Below are 22,296 nucleotides of genomic sequence, written 5' to 3' on the forward strand. Positions count from 1 at the left end.
GTTCGTTACTGAACTCTCACGAATTTTTCCGAATGAAGAGCAAAAAACGTGAACATCTGACTTAAAACATTTCTTGAAGTAAATTAAATAAAAACTATTTATTTGAGCCAGTTCTCTACTATGATTAAAATTCATATTTATTGATTTATCGCCCATAGTTGTGACATCACTCTTGAAGATGAACCCCTTTCATCTCCAAGAGTGAGTGATCATGACTTTTTGTATCATGGCTAAATCCCTTTTCCATACATTAACGTTTGAATTAAAGTAGTTGTACTTTAATTATCGCATACCATCACCGGACAACCTCCTTTACAGATACTCGTTATCAATTGATAAAACAAATAAAACAATTATTGTTTTGGTTGATAAATATACTGGTACCCAATTTCCACTATGGTCTCCATCGCGGTTTGTATTTGTATTCAATTTGCTTAAATGCGTTTTGATATTTCTCTATCCATAGTACAAAATGAATTTTTCATTTAGATAAAAATCAACTCTGATTGAAACAGAAATTTCCAAAATTGTAAAATTTAACTAAAAAATTAACATTTCAACAACTTGTGTCTTTCTTGTGTGAAATTTTCAGGTAAAATCTTTTCCATGCAACATACTGCTATGGCAATACCACATTTAAGATTTATCTGCACGTATAGCAGCAAGATTACAAAATACACACTGAAACGCATTTCATTGACAAAAACCAAATATCTTTTTAAGTAAAATAACAATTTTGCACGAATTAATAACTAACACAAATAAAGGTGCAGAGCTATTGTGGAACCATTTCTTACAAAACTGTGCACCGCACAACAACAACGCCTAATATAATTAGAAGTAGTGTTACCAGTGGAGACCATCGTAAACGACGCAGTTCTTCAATACTAGTTTTGAATATCAACCCAGATGCGAATAAGATTTTGGGCATAATGGTTTTTTCCCATTATGCGCCACAACTATTTAAAGAGTTAAGTTTAATAACGCGATGCTTTTCCAGTTCTTCTTAAAGCACCATCGTAATTACGCTTTGTTTGAATCCATATACATACAATAAAAACAGTTTCTCCACGCGGTGTTAATAAAAGGCTTTGTCAAATTCATCCCCGTTTATTGCTTGAGCAACGGTTCTTTAGCGCTTTCTATTTAGGTGATTCTCTCGTCTGCCCCGAAATACGTCGAGGACTGACCCCGCTTCATACAGGATGACAGAGGAAGTAAAGGAATACCTCTTTGAATTGGTTACCTTGGGATCGAAGTTGAGTTCTATCCAGAATTAACGATATCCAGGATATTTTTTTTCTTTTGAGATTAATTTTATGACCAAGGATATTAATATTAAATTATAAAGTATATAAGATTTATTAAAATCCTGTAATTATAGTTACAGTGCTAAAAGTGCATTTTTGGTTTACATGTACACATAGTTTCATGAATAACTCTACAATCAACATTCTCCAACATAAAATTTTGAACTCCTTCAGCTGTTACTCTGGTACTAGTAACATCCAACAAGGATAAATTTAAATGTTTCAGGTGGTCCAATACTTTATCAGTCACTCCGTAACATCCTCTTAGGGACAACTTTTGTAAACTGACATCGTTGTATTGTCGAAAATAATTTCGTTCATACTTTCCTAAAAATAATTCATTATGATTAATAACAAGTTAGAAATATATGGTAATTAACTACTGATTAAGAAATATTGATTTAATATGATTAATGTAGTATGTATTACAATGATAGATATTGGACAAATTGTTGAATCATTGCTTCGAGAAAAAGCTAAAAGCAAAGATAAGCAGAATGAAAAAAGAAAATATGGAAACGGAATGAGAAGTGAAGATACCAAGATAATAAGATGTCGAACAGAAGCCAATATAAAAAATACTTTGCTAACTAAATTTCGTATCTAAAAGTACAACCCCCAGAAAGTTTATATGCTGATGTATTATTTTTCTTGTGTTTTATGTAAAAGGTTTTTATTTTATTTCCGTTTGACCAGTTTACGTCGAACCATTTTCTTGGTTTAACGATCGTTTTATTTGTTTTGTGCAGCTATACCAAGTTTTATGCTAATAAAATAATTGTCGTCTTCATATAAGCATCTTGAATTTGTTAGTATGTTTTTAATTGAGCTTCTTCGTCTTTCAGTCTACTTGCTGCTATTTATATTAAAGATATGATACAATTAGTAGCTGTGTATTTTCATTTACACTGTAAGTTATCACTTTCTTTTAATATATTTGGTGACTGACTTCTTATCTGGTTTGTAATCACGTTGGTATTGGCTATATTTTGTTCAACTATATGTTATAGGGTTTTACTCTTTCTTGCAACTTTACAGATATTAGATATTGTCGTCAAGACGGTAATTGATTTCTATATTATATAGTTATTCGGGTCTCCTAGTGTTAAATTACGGCGGATTTTGCATATAAGGTTATGTAGTTGTTAGCTTTTTGTCAATTCCATTTTTTATTTTAGCAATGGTAGAATCCAGGTTCATCGGAAGTTTCATAATGTAAATAAAAATCTTAAATACGATGAAAATGTTTGATTCTATTTACATATCGGTGCTACAAATTGTTTCAGAAACCGACAGTTTCCTTCTTCAGGCACGACGTCAAGTGTTTATGAGCCATTTTTTATTGTTTCTGTAAGTACTTAACTTCTAGGTCGGTTTTGATTTTAATTTCTGCTAATGATGCTGGGTCAACATTGTTTTCTTATCAATTGCAAACTAGACGATTTTATTGCCGTAGCTGTTGACATTAATATACATATATTACTTTGATATGATGTTAAGCTGTTCATTCTTTTGCGCAATAGATGCCGAATCCAATAATTGACATAAGTAACTTGGTTGAGTTGATAAAATATCTGTTCGATTTACTTCATCTATTCAGTTGTTGTTGATTGCGGAAGGAACATCTGTATCTAGAGGATTTAACGCCATAATGTAATCAGGATTGCCGAAAATTTTGACAAAGGTAATCAATTTCTTTCCAATTGATTTGTTAAATTCATTGACGACTGTGTCAATAATGAAGTCGTAGTAACTTCTGAACCATCAACTCTCCAGAAGTTACTAATCACAGAGTAATTAGATATTATTGAGGCAATTGCATTATCAATAAGGATACTAATCAATTCATGCAAGAAATAAAGGGTATATAATATATAAAGAAAAGTTATAAGAAAACGTTATCAACTTTCAAACATTTTGCAACTGGCTACTAGTTCTAGTTAAATAACGTTAGATTATCCATACATACAAAACATATAAATACCTGCATTTCCACATCTAAATACGCTATAAGGTTCTTCATACTCTAAAAATCATAAAATAAAAAAGGTTTAAGTGCTAATGATGACAATAAACCAAGATGAAGATATAACACACCGTTTCTTACTGCCATCCTATAGTAATATTCCGGGGATTGAAGCGTACCTGAAAAAATGCTCTCCTTTATTTTTTTTAAAACAAAAATTATTTAACAATAACAAACGATGTGATTTATGATCCAAAACAACGATATCTTTTTCATTTTGGTTTAGATGTTGTAAAATATTATCAGCAGAATTAGATTTACTTGTTTCCATCACGTTACACGTATCGGTAGGTTTAAGAGTGTAAATATAACCTCCCTTACAAACTTTTCGTTCCATATCTTCATCAGTAACAGTTAATGTTTTTATATTTGAAGGAATCTTAGCAGTTAGGTTACGATTGTTTTGACAACTACATTCATTGTAAGGTCTCTGGTATAAAACGCTTTGGAAGGTATAATTTTCTCGAATTGGTTTGGCCGAAGAATACAATGTTATACTACTTTCTGAAAGATGTCCATACGGTATTTTCTCAATTGTAGAAGTAGGCCCACCAAAGCTACGTAAAATATCTTCATTCCAAAGGGCGATATCGTCAAGATCGCAAACATAACTATTTTTTAATTTTTGGGAACCGTCAGCTACTTCTAGTTCACGTGCACTCTTTTCCAAGAAATATGTAGTAAGATAATCTTGGAAATAAATTTCTTGTATTTTCGGCATTTTGCTAAGGCACTTTAAAAACATATTTCCAAGACCAGAAAATCGACAATCCACAATTCGTAATGAATGGAAGTCTTTCATTATGTCTAATTCAACATCATATAATCCTTTACACTTATACAGTGATAAAATTTCTAGGGATTTTAGACATTCTAATCTGTACAATATATATCGGTTAACCCAGAAACATTGATCCAATATTAGCACCTAAAAGTAGTTGAGTAAATGAAAAATGTTAATAAGCCATTAATCAAACCATAATACTTTTAAATTTTTTAATTGATCAGGGTAATATTTCTGCATCTCTGCCGTATTTGTTACATATGTTTTTTTCAAACTCAATTCTATTAAAGTGTCAGGAAAATCTTTGAATTTCATCTAACAAATAAAAAGAAACCTCAAAAAAATAAATGTAAAATATACAAAAATATAAGAAAATACCATGTTTCCAGAAATTTTCTGATTTTCCAAAGCTAAAACCGTTAACTTTAAAGTGGATATATTTAAGAAAAAATGATCCGGAATTATTTTAATGTGTCTCCCATCCGCACTTATTCTAAAATCTTTGGTGGTATCGGTAATTTTTTCAATGCAAAAATCGATTTTTTCACTGATATTGGAAACACCCCTAACATCAATTTCATACCACAAACATTTAGTTTCAACGAAATCGTGTAGTCGTTGACAAGTTCTTACGTTAAAAAAAAGAAAAGTTATAATATGTTGCAATAAAATAATAAAAAAAACTTACTTGCTTACTAACCATATATCAGTAAAGTTTAAATATCGAAAGATATTTAATAGTGTATTTTGGATTTGAACGATTATCAAATCCAAAATATTCAATTCGATTGAATTAAAAGCCATTTTAAACAGCGAATATCAAATCTTTTTGATTATCCTTACAGGTATTAGGTACAGTAGATACAAATATAACCGAATATAACCAAATATAATCATAAAGCATGAGTAAGTGATAAGATACAGATTATATCCCAAATCGATGAAGGTCATTGGTTGCTTATTACGTTTTTCACAAAATCCCCGTTGTACTTTCCTTAGCTCTATCGGAATAAAATACCGTTTACTATGTTCTTAGAAATGATTTTACTTTTTATCTCCTCTACAAGTAATTATTCGCTAAATGTGGATAAATGTGGTGTATTGCTTTTCTCTAATTAACTGTGTCCAGAGAAATATGAGCCATTTCTTATTCTGACCTAGCTTATCTGAATATTTCGAAATCTTCAAAATCAGATTTATTATTTTTCAACTTTTTTATTAAAATGGAGATAAGGTAAGGCAACCCTACTTAGTACATTCATAAACATCCAGACTAAAACTACTACTTCCCCACACTCCGGCAGTAAAAGCTAGTAGCTTAGCACCATACTTAGGTATGGTATTTTATTATCTTTATTTACACTGTTTTCAAAAATGCAATTTAGGTCGACATCTGCACATAGTCTCATGTATTATTCTACAGTCAACATTTTCCAAGGCAAACTTTTGAATCCCTTCCTCAGTTACTTTAGTACCAGTAATATCAAGCAACAATAAATTTAAATGCTTTAAGAACTCCAATGTTTTATTGGTCACACCATCACAACCTCTAAGTGACAACTTTTTTAAACTCACATCGTTTTGTTTTTTTAAATAACGCATATCATCCCAACCTGAAAAATAAAGACTGTAGTTTCGAAAAAGTTGAAATCCGGTTGCGCAAAAACTATATTGTATACCTGCACGTCCACATCGATATACTCTACAAGGCTCGTAGTAATCTAAAAGTCAAAATAATGAGAAATGATTTATAATTGTAAATTCCATGTATAAATTTTAATTATAAGATGTATTTAATGGAACCGATCTATGAAAAGGGTTAACACATTCGCTGCCACGAGGGTCCCATAGGACCAACACAAAAGTTGCACTACTATTGTTCCACATCACCATAGAAGTAGTAATTATAATACTACCTCATTGAGATGATGAAGTCAGCGAATGTGTTAAGTAGTAAGTTTCAATTAAAGAAAATTTTGTTACCTTTACATAGTCCTTCTCTATGATAAGTAGGTAGGAGTCCTCCAGGCCTTATCATCCTGAACCATAGTCTAGGAAGCTTAATCCAAGCTAAAACAGTATTCGATTTAAATCTTTTATATAAAAATTAATTTAACAGTAACATACAAGGTGAGGTATGTTCTAGTATAGCGATGTCTTTTTCACTTTGATTAAATTCACTTATTTCCGTGTTATTAGCTTGCTTAAGAGTGCAAATATATCCCCCATTACAAGTCATTTTTTCAATGTCTTGATCAGACACAATTAATTTTTGTTCGTTAAAAGGAGGTGTTGTTACTAAATCAGGATTATTTTGGCAAGTGCATTTTTCATAAGGTCGCTGATATAAAAGGCTGTGGAAATTATAATTTTCATCAATTGGATTAGCGGTGGCGTATAACTCTGTACTAGTTTCGGTTAGATGTCCATACGGAACTTTTTCTGTTGTAGAAGTAGATCCAACAAATTTATGTAAAGCGGTTTCATTCCATAAAGGGATATCGTCATTTTCGGTTATATAAGAATATTTAAAATTTTTGGATTTACTATTTTTAATTTCCATGTCGCGTGCGTTCTTTTCCACAAAATATGTAGTGAGGTAGTTTTGAAAATAAATTTCTTGGACTTTTGGTTTTCTAGCAAGGCTTTGTAAAAAGAAGTTTCCTAGGCCAGAAAATCGACAATCCGCAATTCGTAACTGATTAAAGGTCTGTATCATTCCCAATTCAACATCGTACAATCCTTTACATTTGTACAATGATATAATTTCTAAGGATTTTAAATCTCCGAATCTGTGTAAAATTTTTCCGTTAACCCAACAACACTGATCTAATATTAACACCTAAAAATATATAAATATAATACTAAACACTGATTGTGAGTTCAAATTGTAAAAGTACTTTTAAATTTTTAAATATGTCAGGATTATGTTTTGAAAATTCAGACGTATCTGCAATATATGTCTTTTTCCAACTCAATTCTATTAAACTTTGGGGAAAATCTTTTAGTTTGATCTAAAAAATAAAAGTTAACATTAAAAATATAAAATTTCTATACACAAATACTTGGCTTCCATAGATTTTCTGGTTTTCCAAGGCTAAAACTGTTAAGTTTAAAGTAGAGAATTTTTCGAAAAAATAATTAGGAATGATGTTAGAATGTCTTCCATCAGCACATATTCGTACATCTTTGGTAGAACTTATTATTTTTTCTATACTAAACACAATTTTGTTATCTATTTCAATTTGGTTCCATATTTGTTTAGTTTTAATAAAATTATGAAGTTGCTGGCAAGTCCTTTGGCGAAAATAGAAAGATATATTGCATAAATAATTAAGATTTAAAATAATTACTTACATGCTTAATAACCATAAATCAGTTGAATTTAAATATCGAAATATATCCAATAATGTATAATCGTTTAAATTCAAAATATTCATTGTGGATATATTACTAGACATTTTACATAATGTAAAAGATTATAATTAATAAATAATCGTTATTCGCAGATATCTATATTTATATAGAGAATTTTTAGTCAAGATAACAAAATACACTCGAATATTAAAAAATTGATAAGATTATTATAATGATAATTATTTATTTTTTAATCATGTATATTTACTCTAACACCCTAGCTTATTTGCTTACAAATTAATTAATCAAGGAAACGAAATTATTATGATTTCCGCATTTTAATTAAACTTATTTATCCATAATCTTCGTTAATGGACGCGAAAGGACTTTTAAAGTTACCGCAATTTTGTTATTGCCGTCGAAGCAGTCGAAAGAAGACGAAATCCATGCGTAATCAGTTTTTTTTCTTTAACGGTGTGGTTTTTATAACACTTCGGTCTTCGGTCCTTTAATTACATCCTTAATTGCTACGCGATGTCTTCAAGATGTGCCTTCAAGATGTGTCTTTCAATGGTCGTTCACGCATAAATTTTTCGTTGTTTTATTTTAGTGTCGTTTAAGTAAAGAATATATATGCGAATTTATAAGATGTCGCCTTATTTTAAGCGGTGACATTTCCTTAGTAGATACGTATCATAAATGTTAAAGCATTATACTTTTTTGACTACAATGCTTTAATATTACGCAATTTATTGAATAATCTTAAATATCTTGAGAACAATTTAAGGTTTTCACATCTATTTTAGTGTTAAATTTATTTCTTAAGAAGATAAGTCGGCATCTTAAATGGAAAAATCTCACTCACTCAACATAATCAAACAAACATAATTTCTAAAGAGGACTGGGCAGACCATTTTCAAATTGTTAGGAAATCAGGAAATAACGGAAATCATGAATTATCAAGACAATACTGAAATGAAAATAGATATTATTCAAGACGATATAATCACCACATGCGCTTACGAAGTGGCAAACAAGATGATTGAATGACGTGGCCCATAACTTACAAAAGAAATAGTAAGATATAGGTAGAGGCCGAAAATATACTAAACCAGTGGAGGACGTGTATAATGATACCTATATTCAAAGAAGGACAGAAGCCTTTTGAGTAATATTCTAAATTTGTTCACAAAGATTATAGCCCAGAAAATAACACAAACAAGAATAAGTGCAGAACAGCGAAAATTTCGATTCAACAGATCCACTATAGATGCAATATCCATGGTACGTCAATAAACAGAGTAATTCCATAGAGTTCAATAAGCCCCTCTACCTCTGCTTCGTCGATTTCAACCAAGCATTCGATAGAATACAGCTTTCTGATGTATTAATAGTACGACAAGAGATTAACAGACATAATAAAGGAACTGAATACAGAAAACAGACCAAGAATCAAAACCCGGGATGGAATGACGGAGTATAAACCGGCATTAGACTGGGGGATAGCCTGAGCCCTACACTCTTTAATATCGTTATGAACCAAATTATAAGTAGCGTCAAGAGCGCTACTAATATACTAGGTTACTTTTTTAGAAACAAGTTCGAACTTTTTCCTAAATTTAGTTAGTAAAGCAATCGCCAAACCAATAATTAGCGATGTAACAATAGATGTCTACATAAATATAGAGCTTCTTCGTGACAACGAGGAAAATTTCACCATTCAGAAAGTGATAAACTAGATAACTATCGCAATAGAAAACCTAGAAACGATGATGAAATGTCATAAAAAATGAACGAGTTCAAATTTAGTATTTATACTTTATTAGGATATTCAGTTTTTACAAGATTGTTTAATAAATCTTTTATCTAACTCTAATACTTGTTATTATGCTGCTAATTACTTTTATTTTTTTATTAACAAAATTATTATAAAATATGCAATTAATTATAACATTATTTTTTATTTTTAAAAATGAAGGGTTGGTAGGCATGTGCACATAGTTTCGTGTATAATCCTGCACTGAACATTGTCAATAGCAAATTTGATAAGACCTTCAGTAGTTACATTGGTTCCTGTTACGTCCAGCAACAATAAATGTAAATGGGTTAAATGTTGTAATGTTGCATCGGTTATACTATTACATCCTCTAAGCGAAATTTTTGTTAAACTCACATTATTGTAGTTACTAAAATATTCATCTTCGCGTATACTTGTTGCCATATGTTTCCTCACTTCTGTAAGTATACAAATGTAACATTGAAGTACAAATATACCAATCAAAATATCTTATATTCCATACTTGCGTATCCACACCAAGCTTGAACCCTGCGTCGTGTACGTCTACAATAACTTGCTGCATAAAACATAAAAGTGAGAGTATGATACATGATGTTACGTACAACAGTAAATATCTCAAAAATTAAGCTTTCTTTAAATGTATAACTAAACCATTGTTTAAACATTTTTGTAAAACAATTCTGTACATTTATACACGTATTTCTGTTGTATTTTAAGCTGTGTTAATGCTTCTACTAGATATCTTAATATGGCTGACTTTGTAATTGGAGAACTTCGCTTTACTTATTTACGTCAAAATACAATTGTTCTGATATAAATATATTATTGCAAAAATGATTGAACAGATTTCAAAGCTGTTTCTTTTTTCAGAAAGGATGAATTATACGATATAGGCATAATTGTGTTGGGTGCCATATTAATTAACGTAAAGAAAACGGAAACTGGCCCATCTACCTCCAACTTGTTTATGGCTATAGCCTTGGCATTTAACCTATAGGTTGAATATATATAGGTTAACCTGAGGTTGAAAGCGTTGAAGGAGGAACCAAGTTTTTGATTATTGAGAAATAATTTCCAATGGCAGCTTCTCCATTGGATTTGCTATTTTAGTATTTCCACTGGGAATTTGTCCAATTACAAGATCTAGTTTAAATTTCCAATAAAGGTACTCCAATAGATCTTTAATCGCAGTATCTCAAACGATAGTATCCCCATCAGATTTCGAACAAATTTTCAATATTAAACTAAAATTAGAACTAAAACTAGAACTAACACTAGAAACTTTCACACCGGCCGTGAAAGCCTTCGTACTTAAATTTTCAATAATTGTATTCTAGTGGACCTGAAATTACAGTATTTACAATGGATGTCCAATACTACTATTTCCAATGAATGTTTTGTGTTAGTAACTCCAATGTATTTTCCATGGAGATTGTTGAATGAAATTCCAATGATAATATGCACAACAATAGTTCTCCATTGAGATAAGGATGACCCATGCCAGAATAGTCTGTGACAAGATCTCCAGTTACAACGAATCTTTACGAAGGTCTAATGGATGTCTAATACACAATATTGGCTCTCCAAGGAACTCAAATGGCAGCAAATCCAATGGGTATTCTATTCAAATATTTGCAGTTACAAAATCTCTAATGCAAAAATTTCCAATAATGATTACCTACTGGACGACATGCTGCTGATTGTCGTCCATTGTCGTCCATGATAAATTGTCATAAAAGGTGAACGAGTTCAAATTTTAATATTTAATTTTTAGTTAATACCAAATTTAATAAGACCTTCAGTAGTTACATTGGTTCCTGTTACGTCCAGCAATAATAAATGTAAATGGGTTAAATGTTCTAATGTTGCATCGGTTATTCTATTACATCCTCTAAGCGAGATTGTTAATAAACTCACATCATTGCATTTACTAAAATATTCACAATAATGTTCCCATTGCCTTTCTCTCTCGCTATATCGTAACACTGCGAGCATACAAATGTATTATTGAAGTATAAATGTATCATCGAATTGAAATATCTTACAATTGAAATATCTTTTCATACTTGTACGTATCGACCCCCTATGAGGTGAACGAAAATAACTTCATGTATCAAATATAAAAAAGAGGTTATTATACATTATGTTAGCTACAGCAGTAAATATCTATCTCAAAAATTAAGGATTCTTTGAATATATATAACTGAAGCATAGCTTAAACATTTTTGTAAAACAATTCTATATAATTATATACGAATTTCTGTTTGTCTTTTAAGCTGTGTTAATACTTCTATTACTTGTCTTCTTCTCAGTCAGAATCTCCTATTCGACAATCGTGCTGTTATGAATAATTTTTTGTGTTATGTAATATTTTTTAACGTATACCATCCATTTTGATATTTTTGCATCATTTCTAGAATATGGTGATACCTACACTCGAACTGATCAGAGAGTATACTTTTTGGTGTTTGAATAATACCAGATTTATTAATGTTAAATCAATATAGATTGTACTTTTTTGGTTTATTTTGATCGAAACGAGGAAGGTGCAAGTACTGGCGTATGCCGACGACTTAGTAGTGACCGCGAAGGAGGTGGATGAGATGAGGACAATGATGCGATCTCTGGAAAGGTATTTTAGGGGGAAGGATTTGTAGACAACGAAGACAAAACGAAACTGATGAAGTTCTATAAAGGGGGTCGAAGGAAGACTGACGACTGGAGATGGAAGGAGAGGGTGACCGAGGAAGTGAGGGAGTACACATACTTGGGGTACAGATTTAAAGAGAACAACAAGGAAAGCGGACATATTAAAATGTTGGCAGCGAATAAGGTTATAGGACAGAGAAAGATGTGGGAAATGGGAAAATAATGTTTGTTAACTTGATAAAAAGCGTTATGATGTATGAGGTGGAATTATAGAGATTTAAGGAGCAAGGGCACTTAGAGGATGTGCAAACCAGGTACTAGAGGTGGGTGTTCGGGTTGGCTAGGAAGACACCGGAATATATAGTTAGAGAAGAAATGAAGGTAGATAAGATGAATGTGGAGGTGGGTAACCGTGGGGTGCGTTTTGAGAAGTGGAAGGAAGGGTGCATTGTAAAATCTTGGCGAAGTGCTGCAGAGAGATTGAGGCAGGAAAGGATCGTTATGGGCAGCGAGAAATGGAGGAATAAGAAAGGAGGGGATTGAGATGTGGAAACAACTGGAGAGCAGGAACAGGGATATGGAAATGCAAAAGAGAGGGACGCGGAGGTAAGGGAAAGTAGGTATAATCTAAAATATGGCGAATGGGGGAGGTGGTGGTAGCGAGGAGACAGGTAGAGGCCATGGAAAGGGATATGAATTACATTAGCTATTGATATTGTAGTTTTTAAATTATAACTTATGGGAAACAATAAATTATTATTAACTATTTTACTACAATCAATTGTCAAAATTTGTCAATGGGTTAAAAAAGATTATGGTTTAAGACTTTAGAATTAATTATAAATATTTTTTCTCATTTCACAAAGTAACACTAAACCTCCAACAAGTTAAATATTAACAACGTGTTGTTCGCCTACAAGTCAATTAAGTGAGAATACTAGCTGGATTACAATACTTTTAAAAACCTTATAATTTTCTCAACATTTCTAGTGTGATATCTTCAAAACCATTGTTTTTGAGATATCCAGTTTAAAGGGATCTATTCTATTAAAAATAAACATTATAATGATTATTATACTTACGATCTATAAGTTCTTCTATAGCGATATCTTTTTCACTTTTATTAGCATTTTCTAATTCATGTGTAAAACATGCTGGATCGAGTGTATACAAAATATCATCTTTACAAACATATTGATCCATTCTATCGTCATGGTTGATTTCAGATTTTACATTGGCAACTGCAAGTCCAGTCGTTGAATTATATTCACAGGTACATTCATTATACGGTCTCTTGTACAGTACACTCTCAAAATGATAATTATCTTCAATATAGTTGGAATGTGTATAACGTTCCGTACTTCTATCAAAAAGACTATTACAATGGTTATACATTTCATTAGTATTCACGTTACTTCCAAAATAAGAACGTAAGACGTTTTCATTCCAAAGAGGAATGTCGTCATGGTCCTTAATGTAGGAATGTTTTAACCTTCTCGATCCAGATGATATTTCTAGTTCACGACGATGTTTTTCAGGAAAATATGTGGTGAGATAGTGTTGGAAATAAATTTCTCTAATTTTAGGCTTCTTTGATAAATTTTTCAAAAACATATTCCCTAAACTAGAGAATCGACAGTCCATAATTCGTAATTCGTGGAAACCTTTTATTATAGACATGTCTACTTCGTTAAGTGCTTTACATTTGTATAGAGATAGAATTTCTAACGAGTAAATATACGCAATTCTATTTGTCAATATATTACTAGTAATCCAACAACACTGATCTAATATTAATACCTAAATAACACAGATAAGTTACTATATTAATTACTCTTATACAAGTAAATACTTAACTTTTAACTTCTTCAATTGGTGATCATAATATGTTAAAAATTCGTTTATTTCTGTAATATAGGTTTTCTTAAGACTTAATTCCATTAGATTTTCGGGAAAATGTTTCAGCTGTATCTAAAACACGCAACAAAATTTAAATGCACTAAACAAAGTGATTTAATCGACATTAAAAATTACGTCGTTGCCACATATTTTCTGATTTTCCAAAGCCAAAATTGTAATACTGGCACGATTTAAATATCGAAAAAATGTACTTGAAATTATTACAAGATGTCTTCCATCAGCACATATTCGAACGTCTCTTGTAGCCTGATTACATTTTTGCGCACAATATTCAATTTTCTCAACAGTATTTGGTGAGTCGCGTGCATCAATATAACGCCAGAAACATTCTTTTTCTATAAGATCGTTTAAACGTCCACAAGTTCTTATAGTAACGTAACCGGTAATGAAAATACAAAGTTACATAAAATTAAAAATATTAAGAATATATCTTACTTGCTTAACAACCACAAATCAGTTGCGTTTAGAAATCCAAGTATTTCTAGTAATATGTAATTGTTTAAATCTAGAATATTGAATGTAGATGAATTAGACATTCTAGATACCTGAAACAAATAATATTTTTTAATTGTTGTAACGCCTTGTTTACTAATGTATACTATTAGTAATGTAAAAAAAATTAATATGAAATCAATAAAAACACATGTTGAGTAAGGTTGGCTTAGTTTACAGCTAAGGATTGTCTTGTAAGGTTAGTTATATTTGCACATGCCAATCATCCCGGGAAATAATGCTTGGTTAAGGTTGGGTCTCTTAAAATGCCAATCATCCCAATTATCCCCAATCAAGGTTTGCTTAGAAATATTAATCACCTCGAGAAAGAATTTTGGGTTAAGTTAGTATTGTTAAGAAATACCAATCATCTCGAGAAAAAATGTTGGGTAAGTTTTCTTTTAAAATGCCAATAATCCCGGGAAAGAATGTTAGGTAAGGATAGTTTTGTTTACCAATTTCAAGTTGAGTTCAACGTATGGTTTGGATCTGTACGTTCGATCGACATGGTTAATAAGATATTATTGACAACACATATAGCACATATATGCCTTAGCCGAAAGAAACATCGGCTTAATTATAATGAAAAAGTAAGATTTCCCACCACAATTGATACTAAGCCGCAATAGGTATTAGTCCACGTTGCAGCTCAATTGTCAGAAATCATACATTCTTTCTGATAATTGACAAATGAATAATGTTGAGAAAAACGGCATATTCGTTTTCATCTCTCTAAAAATATAAGACTTCTCAGAATAGACAGGCTCAAACTATTGAAAATTGTTTGGTGCCTGTCCATTTTTATCCCAGAACACTGATCACAGCTATCACAAACACAGAGGGCACACAGGGTGTTTCTGTAAGTCGTGGCATAAATTTAATCACTAAAACTAGAGACAAAATAATGACGATTCGTGTAAGTTTGATTTTGTACTTTGAAACTGGTTTTTATTTTATATAGGATTTAAGTCTAACCAGTTTCGGCCCTTGGCTATCTTCAGAGACACTATAAATAGATTAACATCTCTCATCTTATCCATTTTACAAACAAGTTTCTTAATATTTCTTTTTGTTTTGTTAAAAAAGATCACATATCAAAGTTGAAATCAGATTATTAGTTACTAATTTAAAAAATTAAAGTTTAAAGTTAACAATTTAACAAAAGAAATATTAAGAAGCTTAGGAAAAATTCAAGAATCATCATGTGGCTTAAAAATCGACGATTTTTTTTAATCAATGTGAAATTACCCAAAAACACGTTAAAAATAAAAAGAAAGTGCGGAAAAGTGACTAACATTAAATTAACTTCAGTTATAAAACTTCTATTATATGATAACTAACTTCAAGTGTAAAATGTCAACCTCAATTTTGACATATTTGTAATCTTCATTAAAAATCCTTTAAAATGAGTATAAACACGACATATTTATCTTCAAAATTAATGAAGTTATGGTCAACTTCCGGTTAAGAATGTGAACGTCAATTTTGCTATATTTGTAATCATCGTGAAAGATCCTTTAAAATGAGTGCAAACATGATACGTTTTATTCCAATATTACTCGAGATATAAGCTATTTCCGGTTTGAAATGTCAATGTCGTTTTGACATATTCTTAATTTTTATAAAATGTGTTAAAATTTGTCACAAAAACGGAAATATAATAAAAAAAATCAAAAATTAAGGTTGGTATTAATATTTAAAAATTAAATTGCTATCTTCACTGTTGCTAACTTCAGGTTTAATATTTTTTATTCAAACTTTTTTGTTTTTTGACAAATATGTCTAAATTGACGTTGATGTTTCGAACCGGAAGTGATTGTATTTCCATTAATATTAACGTTAAATATGTCGAGTTTGAACTCATTTTAAAGGATTTTTTATGAAGTTGACAAATATGTATGTCAAAATTAAAAGCTGAAAGTTTGAACTTTTTGGTTTTTTGAGATAAATGCGTCAAGTTTGGACTAACTTTAAAGGTTATTTTATGAAGATTACAAATATAACAGTAAAATTAAAGTTAACATTGACAACTGAAAGTTTTTTTTACGACTAAACCCGAATGTTTTTAGTTCTCGTTCTAGTTTTAGTTCAATAAAGATATACAACATAGTAATATCTTATGATAACCAGCGCTACCTACCAGTGCCACTAGAACTAATTTTAAACCGAGAACTACCTGTACGGATTACCGAAAAAATAAAGTGTATTCCCCTTCAGGGTATCATCTGTTCAAAATTGATATTTTTTGTCAAATTTTGCAACAAAACTACCGTGATCACCAAACAATTAAGGCTGGTCAGAAACTGAATACAGCAGCAATGTACTAAGCTTTTAGTACATTTTCCAGATCAAACAAAAACAAAAATTCAAAAAGGTCCCTCACACTCAAACTAATAAACCAATCAAGACTCAATTCCGTCCAATTTAATGTTAGTGAAGTCCAAGTGCGCGTTCTGGACACTCCATTTCGATATCCAGAGAATATATTCAAGTTGCGTTAAAAATGACCCCACATTTTACTCACATTTGATGGGAACAAGATTCAGTTACACAGACTTTTGGCATGTTATGATACTGTATCTGCTCAACTGCAATCAGAATTAATTAGTGTAAATTAATTTCTTTCCGAAGTAGTACAAGGCTACGCAAATCACGTACACAGTTGCATGTTCAAAATACACGCTACAACAACAAACCGAGTCTTCTAATTATGTGAATTACTACATAACACCACCTTTGCGTCATCTAAAACAGAAAGATGTATGGATCTTTATTCTCCACTCGCATGTACAACATCTATTAAATCACCATTGCCCATGTTCCGCAATGACTCCTAGAATTTTCTAAATCTAAAATGTTTATACCGTAGGTGGTTCAAATTCTAAATCCTATTATGTAAACCTTCCTTTACAATTATCCGAATCCTGGGTCAGCAACTCTATTACTTGATACGGCATCAGATCAGACATAAACAAATTAAATAGATCACGCAGATGAAAAAGCCGATGCATATACAGACATCAAATGAAATTTAAAACGAAATTGTAAGTTCATTAGATATTTGCGATGGAAGTATTATATCAGAACATAAAGTCGTTGTAATATATCCAGTCCACCTTGTTTCAGATGATTATCTCTTAATGTATTATCTATTAGTATCATTTCGTATTTTTCGTTACCCAAAATACTTATTCCAGAATTTCAGAAATCAATAATGATCATCAAATGCTGTTCCAAATTCGATGATATATTTCATTTAAAGGGAGACAAGCTATCTCATACTGAAGCATACTATTCCTCTTCTTAGTACTCTTCCAGTATTCTTAAAACCTTATCTCTTACTAGAATCCCAAAAATTGAGGTTTAAGATCAAATACAGAAAACGTTGGATGAAAATGTCATCGAGCCGAATAAAACTCCATATAATCCATATTAATCGAGCCATCGGATTACAAGGAGTGAGCTGTTTCGTCTACTTGGATGATATAGTTGTAAGTGGAATTTCTTGAGGAAGGAAATTGCCGATTGTTCTAGAGAATATCTTACACCACAACCCAGTCAATTTGTAATAGGCGCCGGTTTATTTCAGGGTCCAATTGGAGCAGATTTACCTACCGCTTATGCTATAAGGACTTTGGGGAAGGCGGATCATAATTATTGCACAATTCAACGAGAGTCCTCTGTATTCTGCAATCCTCTGGGCTACTCAGCATTTCCGATCATCGTTATGATCATCGCCCTTTAGCCTATCTATTTTCAATGTCAAATCTGTCATCTCCTTCAATGAAGTTTAGACTTAAGCTTAATAAGTAGAAGTACGAAATACATTATAAACCGGGTAAAACCAATTTAAATGCTGATGGTTTATCTGGAATTGTTATAATAAACGAAGTTAAGCCTATATCTGAATATAATAGGTATCTTCATCAAATAGAAAGTCATCTTTGTGTAAATATTAATATTGTCCATATACTAATGAAGATCCTGAAATAACAAATATATCAAAATTTTGCTCGCTAAAATCAGATGTAACCACCAAAAGTTCTATTCTATCAGGAATCCAAACGGTTAATGAAGATATTCAATATCTTTCTTACATCTTTATGATGCGCTTATCAACCAATAAACCAGAATTTTGTAATGTTTTTTGCGCCTTTTAAACTTTAAAGTAGCATTGTTTGCAAAATTTTATTGAAGCTTTCACGATCTCAAGTCTAGAGATAACTACTCAAAGGTTGAAGTTAGACGCATTTCAAACCATGTTAAGGTATATATATATATACAGGCTGGTCCGTTACTAATGGGACACAGAGCAACAGTGAATTCCTTACATTAAATTATTACGATTTAACCCAATTTATGTTAGTCCAATTGTTAATAACAACGAAGATACAGATGGTTAAAGTTAATACTTTATTTTCGTTTTTCTTTAATAATTTCGTTGTCTCTTACATTATGAACATGAAAATTGGTACATTATCATTTTTTAATACAATAAATAATAATTTGGTGTTAGTTTTGATTTATCTTTCAGATGGCGCTGTCTACCTTAAAAAACCACCCTTAAAGTAGTCATATCTTTTTCATCGTTAAAATTTTTACAACTCACATAACATAAAACAGTTTCTCAGACATTTTTACATAAATTTGGTATACCTATCAATATTCTCTAAAGTTCTCCGTTCCCGAGATAATCACTGTTTAAGGGCACTTTGCAAAATTTAATATCTCAGTAACATCAGTTGGCGTTGACAAAGTTTTTATTTAGTCAAACACTAGACAATCAGTTTGACATTCAGTTTCATTTTACGCTCAGTATTATTGTAATCAATGTATTTGTTACTTTGAAATAATGCCCCGGCATAATTTTTTTTCTAACACGGAAATGCGTGATATGGTGTGCATATACGATCAAGAAAAGTTTAATGGAAGGGAAGCGTGCAGAAGATATTTATTAAAATACCCCAACAGAAGACAACCAAATCACAAGTTATTTAAAAATTTGTATGACCGCTTAGGTGAGACTGGTTCATTTCGTCCTAAACGAAATACAGGTCGTCCAAAAAAGATTTCCGTTGATGAAGAAGATGAAGTTTTAGTACGAGTTAGTAACAACCCAAAAGTTAGCTCTAGACGTTTGTCAGCTGCAACCGGGTTAAGCAAGTCGTCAATTCTACGAATATTAAAAAAAGAAAGACTGTATCCATACCATTTTGTACCTGTACACGCCTTACTGCCTACTGATTTAAGAGTTCGGTTAGAATTTGCTAATTTTATCAAAAATCGGCAAAATTCTGACCCATCGTTTATTGCCAACATTTTATTTACTGACGAGGCGACATTCACTCGTAGTGGGGTTTTTAATTTTAAAAATTATCATTTTTGGGAAACTGAAAACCCACACATGACACGGCAACGGCATTTTCAACATGAATTTAAAATAAATGTTTGGTGTGGAATAATTGGAAATTATGTGTTGGGTCCGCGGGAATTACCAAATAATTTGAACGGCCACAATTATTTACAATTTTTGCAAAACCAAGTAGACGATATGTTGGCTGAGTTACCATTAAATATTTGGACTGTCATGTGGTTTATGCAAGATGGAGCACCACCCCATTTTTCCAGGCAAGTGCGAGATTATCTCGATATGAATTTTCCACGAAGATGGATTGGCCGAGGTAGTCATTACACTTGGCCACCACGAAGTCCCGATTGTAATCCTATGGATTTTTGCGTATGGGGATTTGTAAAATCCCTTGTTTACAAAGACAATCCTGAAACTCGTGAGGAACTGTGGCAAAAAATTGTAAAGGCAGTGGATATCATTAGGAATGAACAAATATTATTTAACATAAGAAGATCATTTTCTAAACGGATTGGAAAATGCATTGAAGCTAACGGTGGTCACTTTGAACACTTACTCTAATGCAGTTCATTTTAATTGTTATTATTGTTTCCTCTTTTTGTTCGATGTTATTATTATTAAAATGTTTAAATAAATTATAGTCGTTATTAAAATCGATTTTTAATTATGTTAATATTTTTGTAACATCAACTTATGTTTGTGGATAGTTAAATTATATCTGAAAGATAGATCAGAACTATACTAATTTATCATTTATCATCTTAAAAAGTAATAATATAAAAATTTTAATGTTCATAATTTAAGAAAAAGCGAAATTATTAAAAAAACAACGAAATTAAAGTATTAACTTTAACCAACTCTATCTTCGTTATTATTAACAATTGGACTAAGATAAATTGAATTAAATCGTAATAATTTTACGATTTAACCCAATTTATCTTAGTCCAATTGTAAATAAAGACTTTTTCACCGCCAACTAATGTTGAGCATAGTGAAATTTTGCAATGTGCGCTTAAACAGTGATTATCTCGGGAACGGAGAACTTTAGAGAATATTGATAGGTATACCAAATTTATGTAAAAATGTCTGAGAAACTGTTTTATGTTATGTGAGTTGTAAAAATTTTAACGATGAAAAAGATATGACTGCTTTAAGGGTGGTTTTTTAAGGTAGACAGCGCCATCTGAAAAAGAAATCAAAACTAATACCAATTTATTATTTATCGTCTAAAAAAATACTAATGTACCAATTTTCATGTTCATAATGTAAGAGACAACGAAATTATTAAAGAAAAACGAAAATAAAGTATTAACTTTAACCATCTGTATCTTCGTTATTATTAACAATTGGACTAAGATAAATTGGGTTAAATCGTAATAATTATATGTAAGGAATTCACTGTTGCTCTGTGTCCCATTAGTAACGGACCACCCTGTATATATATATATATTCAACAAAACTAACATTACATTTTATACTTTACATATCCAAAAACCTGTGGGTGGAAAACCTATCACGATGTGATATAGATAAAATTTTAAAAGAGTTTCACGTCACTCCGTTTGGACATCATGGTAAAAACCCTTACCTATAACTGAATCAAATCTTACCATCGTTAGCATAAGATGACATAAAGCAACATATCAAGTCAGGTGAGTTTTTCCAGAAAACAAAGTATCCAGGCGAACTCAAATTCCAATGGGAATCACACCACCTCTTCTTATCCTTTCCTTAGCTGATAACTGTTATAGGTATTTGTTAATTTTAAGTCTATCTTTATTAAAAGAACCGATTTGTTTAATTTTTCTTTTATGTTTTGTAATTCATATTCAGTTTTCTTGTATTGTGTTCCCTCTCTAGACGAGTTTCTTTTTTGTGTACAAGTTCAAGAATTTTCGGGTTTTGTTAAAAAGAAAAAGATGAACATTGTATTGTAAAACTGAGCCGTGTTAAACTTCGTTCGTAATGTTCTTCTCTAGTATTATTTCTCAAATGTTATTAATTAACTCCAAATAGTAAAATAAAGTTCAGTTTAATTCAAGTGAGTGTTTATCATTCAGTTCGATAAGTTCTTCATTCTCAAGTAAGTTTATTTCGGTATAAAACAGTATTTGCTAACCGTGTAAGACGATTCATCCATATTTTCAGTTTCCATAGAAAATCAGGAAGTACAAAACATTTGTAACGTATATCTTTTGCTAATACGGCATCCGTAAATTTGTTACGACAGATCAGGCTACAAATTTCTTAAGCCAGATGTACTAGGAATACAAAAACTAGAAACGTCAGCCTTATTACAAAGCAATAGAAGTGTGGTGCAATGCCATAGAATATTAATTGAATATCTAAGATATTATATTAACAAAGACGCCACAAACTGGGATACATTCATGTCTTACGCTACTTTTATGTTCAACAACACCTCCGATCTTGAACTAATATAAAATTTCGAAAAAACGAACCCAAGTCACAGTTACAACACACACAAAATAGCGAGAGAAACCTTAATCCGCAATAAAGAGCGAGTTACCTGGAAAAATTTTAAAAAAATTCTAATCAAGTTGATTCTGAGCCAAATTGTTGTACTGAGAC

General features: G+C 31.2%; 3 protein-coding genes across 3 annotated transcripts in view; all 3 read right to left on the reverse strand.

Annotated features, from left to right (window-relative positions):
• Window positions 1–1,392: 1,392 nt before the first annotated feature.
• LOC139430337 (uncharacterized) lies at window positions 1,393–4,924 on the reverse strand. The gene is made up of 7 exons (XM_071197169.1): window positions 4,809–4,924; window positions 4,499–4,748; window positions 4,322–4,435; window positions 3,514–4,264; window positions 3,408–3,455; window positions 3,295–3,336; window positions 1,393–1,637 (listed from the first exon to the last, which is right to left on the reverse strand). Exons 1-7 carry the CDS (start codon window positions 4,922–4,924, stop codon window positions 1,393–1,395), a joined length of 1,566 nt encoding a protein of 521 aa, XP_071053270.1.
• LOC139430350 (uncharacterized) lies at window positions 4,891–7,560 on the reverse strand. Its single transcript, XM_071197199.1, has 7 exons — window positions 7,478–7,560; window positions 7,186–7,417; window positions 7,021–7,134; window positions 6,248–6,962; window positions 6,104–6,190; window positions 5,800–5,841; window positions 4,891–5,733 (listed from the first exon to the last, which is right to left on the reverse strand). The coding sequence occupies exons 1-7, from the start codon at window positions 7,558–7,560 to the stop codon at window positions 5,489–5,491; spliced, it is 1,518 nt and encodes a 505-aa protein (XP_071053300.1). The 3' UTR covers window positions 4,891–5,488.
• A 1,715-nt stretch (window positions 7,561–9,275) lies between these two features.
• Window positions 9,276–22,296, reverse strand: part of LOC111429415 (uncharacterized) — a 33,512-nt gene continuing 20,491 nt past the window's right edge. Inside the window, exons 2-7 of the mRNA XM_071197295.1 lie at window positions 14,280–14,389; window positions 13,959–14,208; window positions 13,782–13,895; window positions 13,007–13,724; window positions 9,778–9,831; window positions 9,276–9,712 (exon numbers count right to left, since the gene is read on the reverse strand). Coding sequence (XP_071053396.1) covers window positions 9,444–9,712; window positions 9,778–9,831; window positions 13,007–13,724; window positions 13,782–13,895; window positions 13,959–14,208; window positions 14,280–14,389 — 1,515 coding nt within the window. The 3' untranslated portion in view covers window positions 9,276–9,443. The remainder of the gene's footprint in view (window positions 9,713–9,777; window positions 9,832–13,006; window positions 13,725–13,781; window positions 13,896–13,958; window positions 14,209–14,279; window positions 14,390–22,296) is intronic.

This window comes from Onthophagus taurus, chromosome 1 (assembly GCF_036711975.1).
Source record: "Onthophagus taurus isolate NC chromosome 1, IU_Otau_3.0, whole genome shotgun sequence".
Classification (NCBI taxonomy): Eukaryota; Metazoa; Arthropoda; class Insecta; order Coleoptera; family Scarabaeidae; genus Onthophagus; species Onthophagus taurus.

Excerpts from the sequence above, each read along its gene's own strand:
- LOC139430337 (XM_071197169.1), bottom strand. The coding sequence starts at position 4,924 with ATGGCTTTTAATTCAATCGAATTGAATATTTTGGATTTGATAATCGTT. Across the intron at positions 4,749-4,808 it reads GATATATGGTTAGTAAGCAA|AACTTGTCAACGACTACACG; the intron begins GTAAGTTTTTTT and ends TTTTAACGTAAG. Across the intron at positions 1,638-3,294 it reads ATTTAGATGTGGAAATGCAG|GAAAGTATGAACGAAATTAT; the intron begins GTATTTATATGT and ends AATTATTTTTAG.
- LOC139430350 (XM_071197199.1), bottom strand. The coding sequence starts at position 7,560 with ATGAATATTTTGAATTTAAACGATTATACATTATTGGATATATTTCGA. Across the intron at positions 7,418-7,477 it reads GATTTATGGTTATTAAGCAT|GACTTGCCAGCAACTTCATA; the intron begins GTAAGTAATTAT and ends TTTTCGCCAAAG. Across the intron at positions 6,963-7,020 it reads ACATATTTAAAAATTTAAAA|GTGTTAATATTAGATCAGTG; the intron begins GTACTTTTACAA and ends ATATATTTTTAG.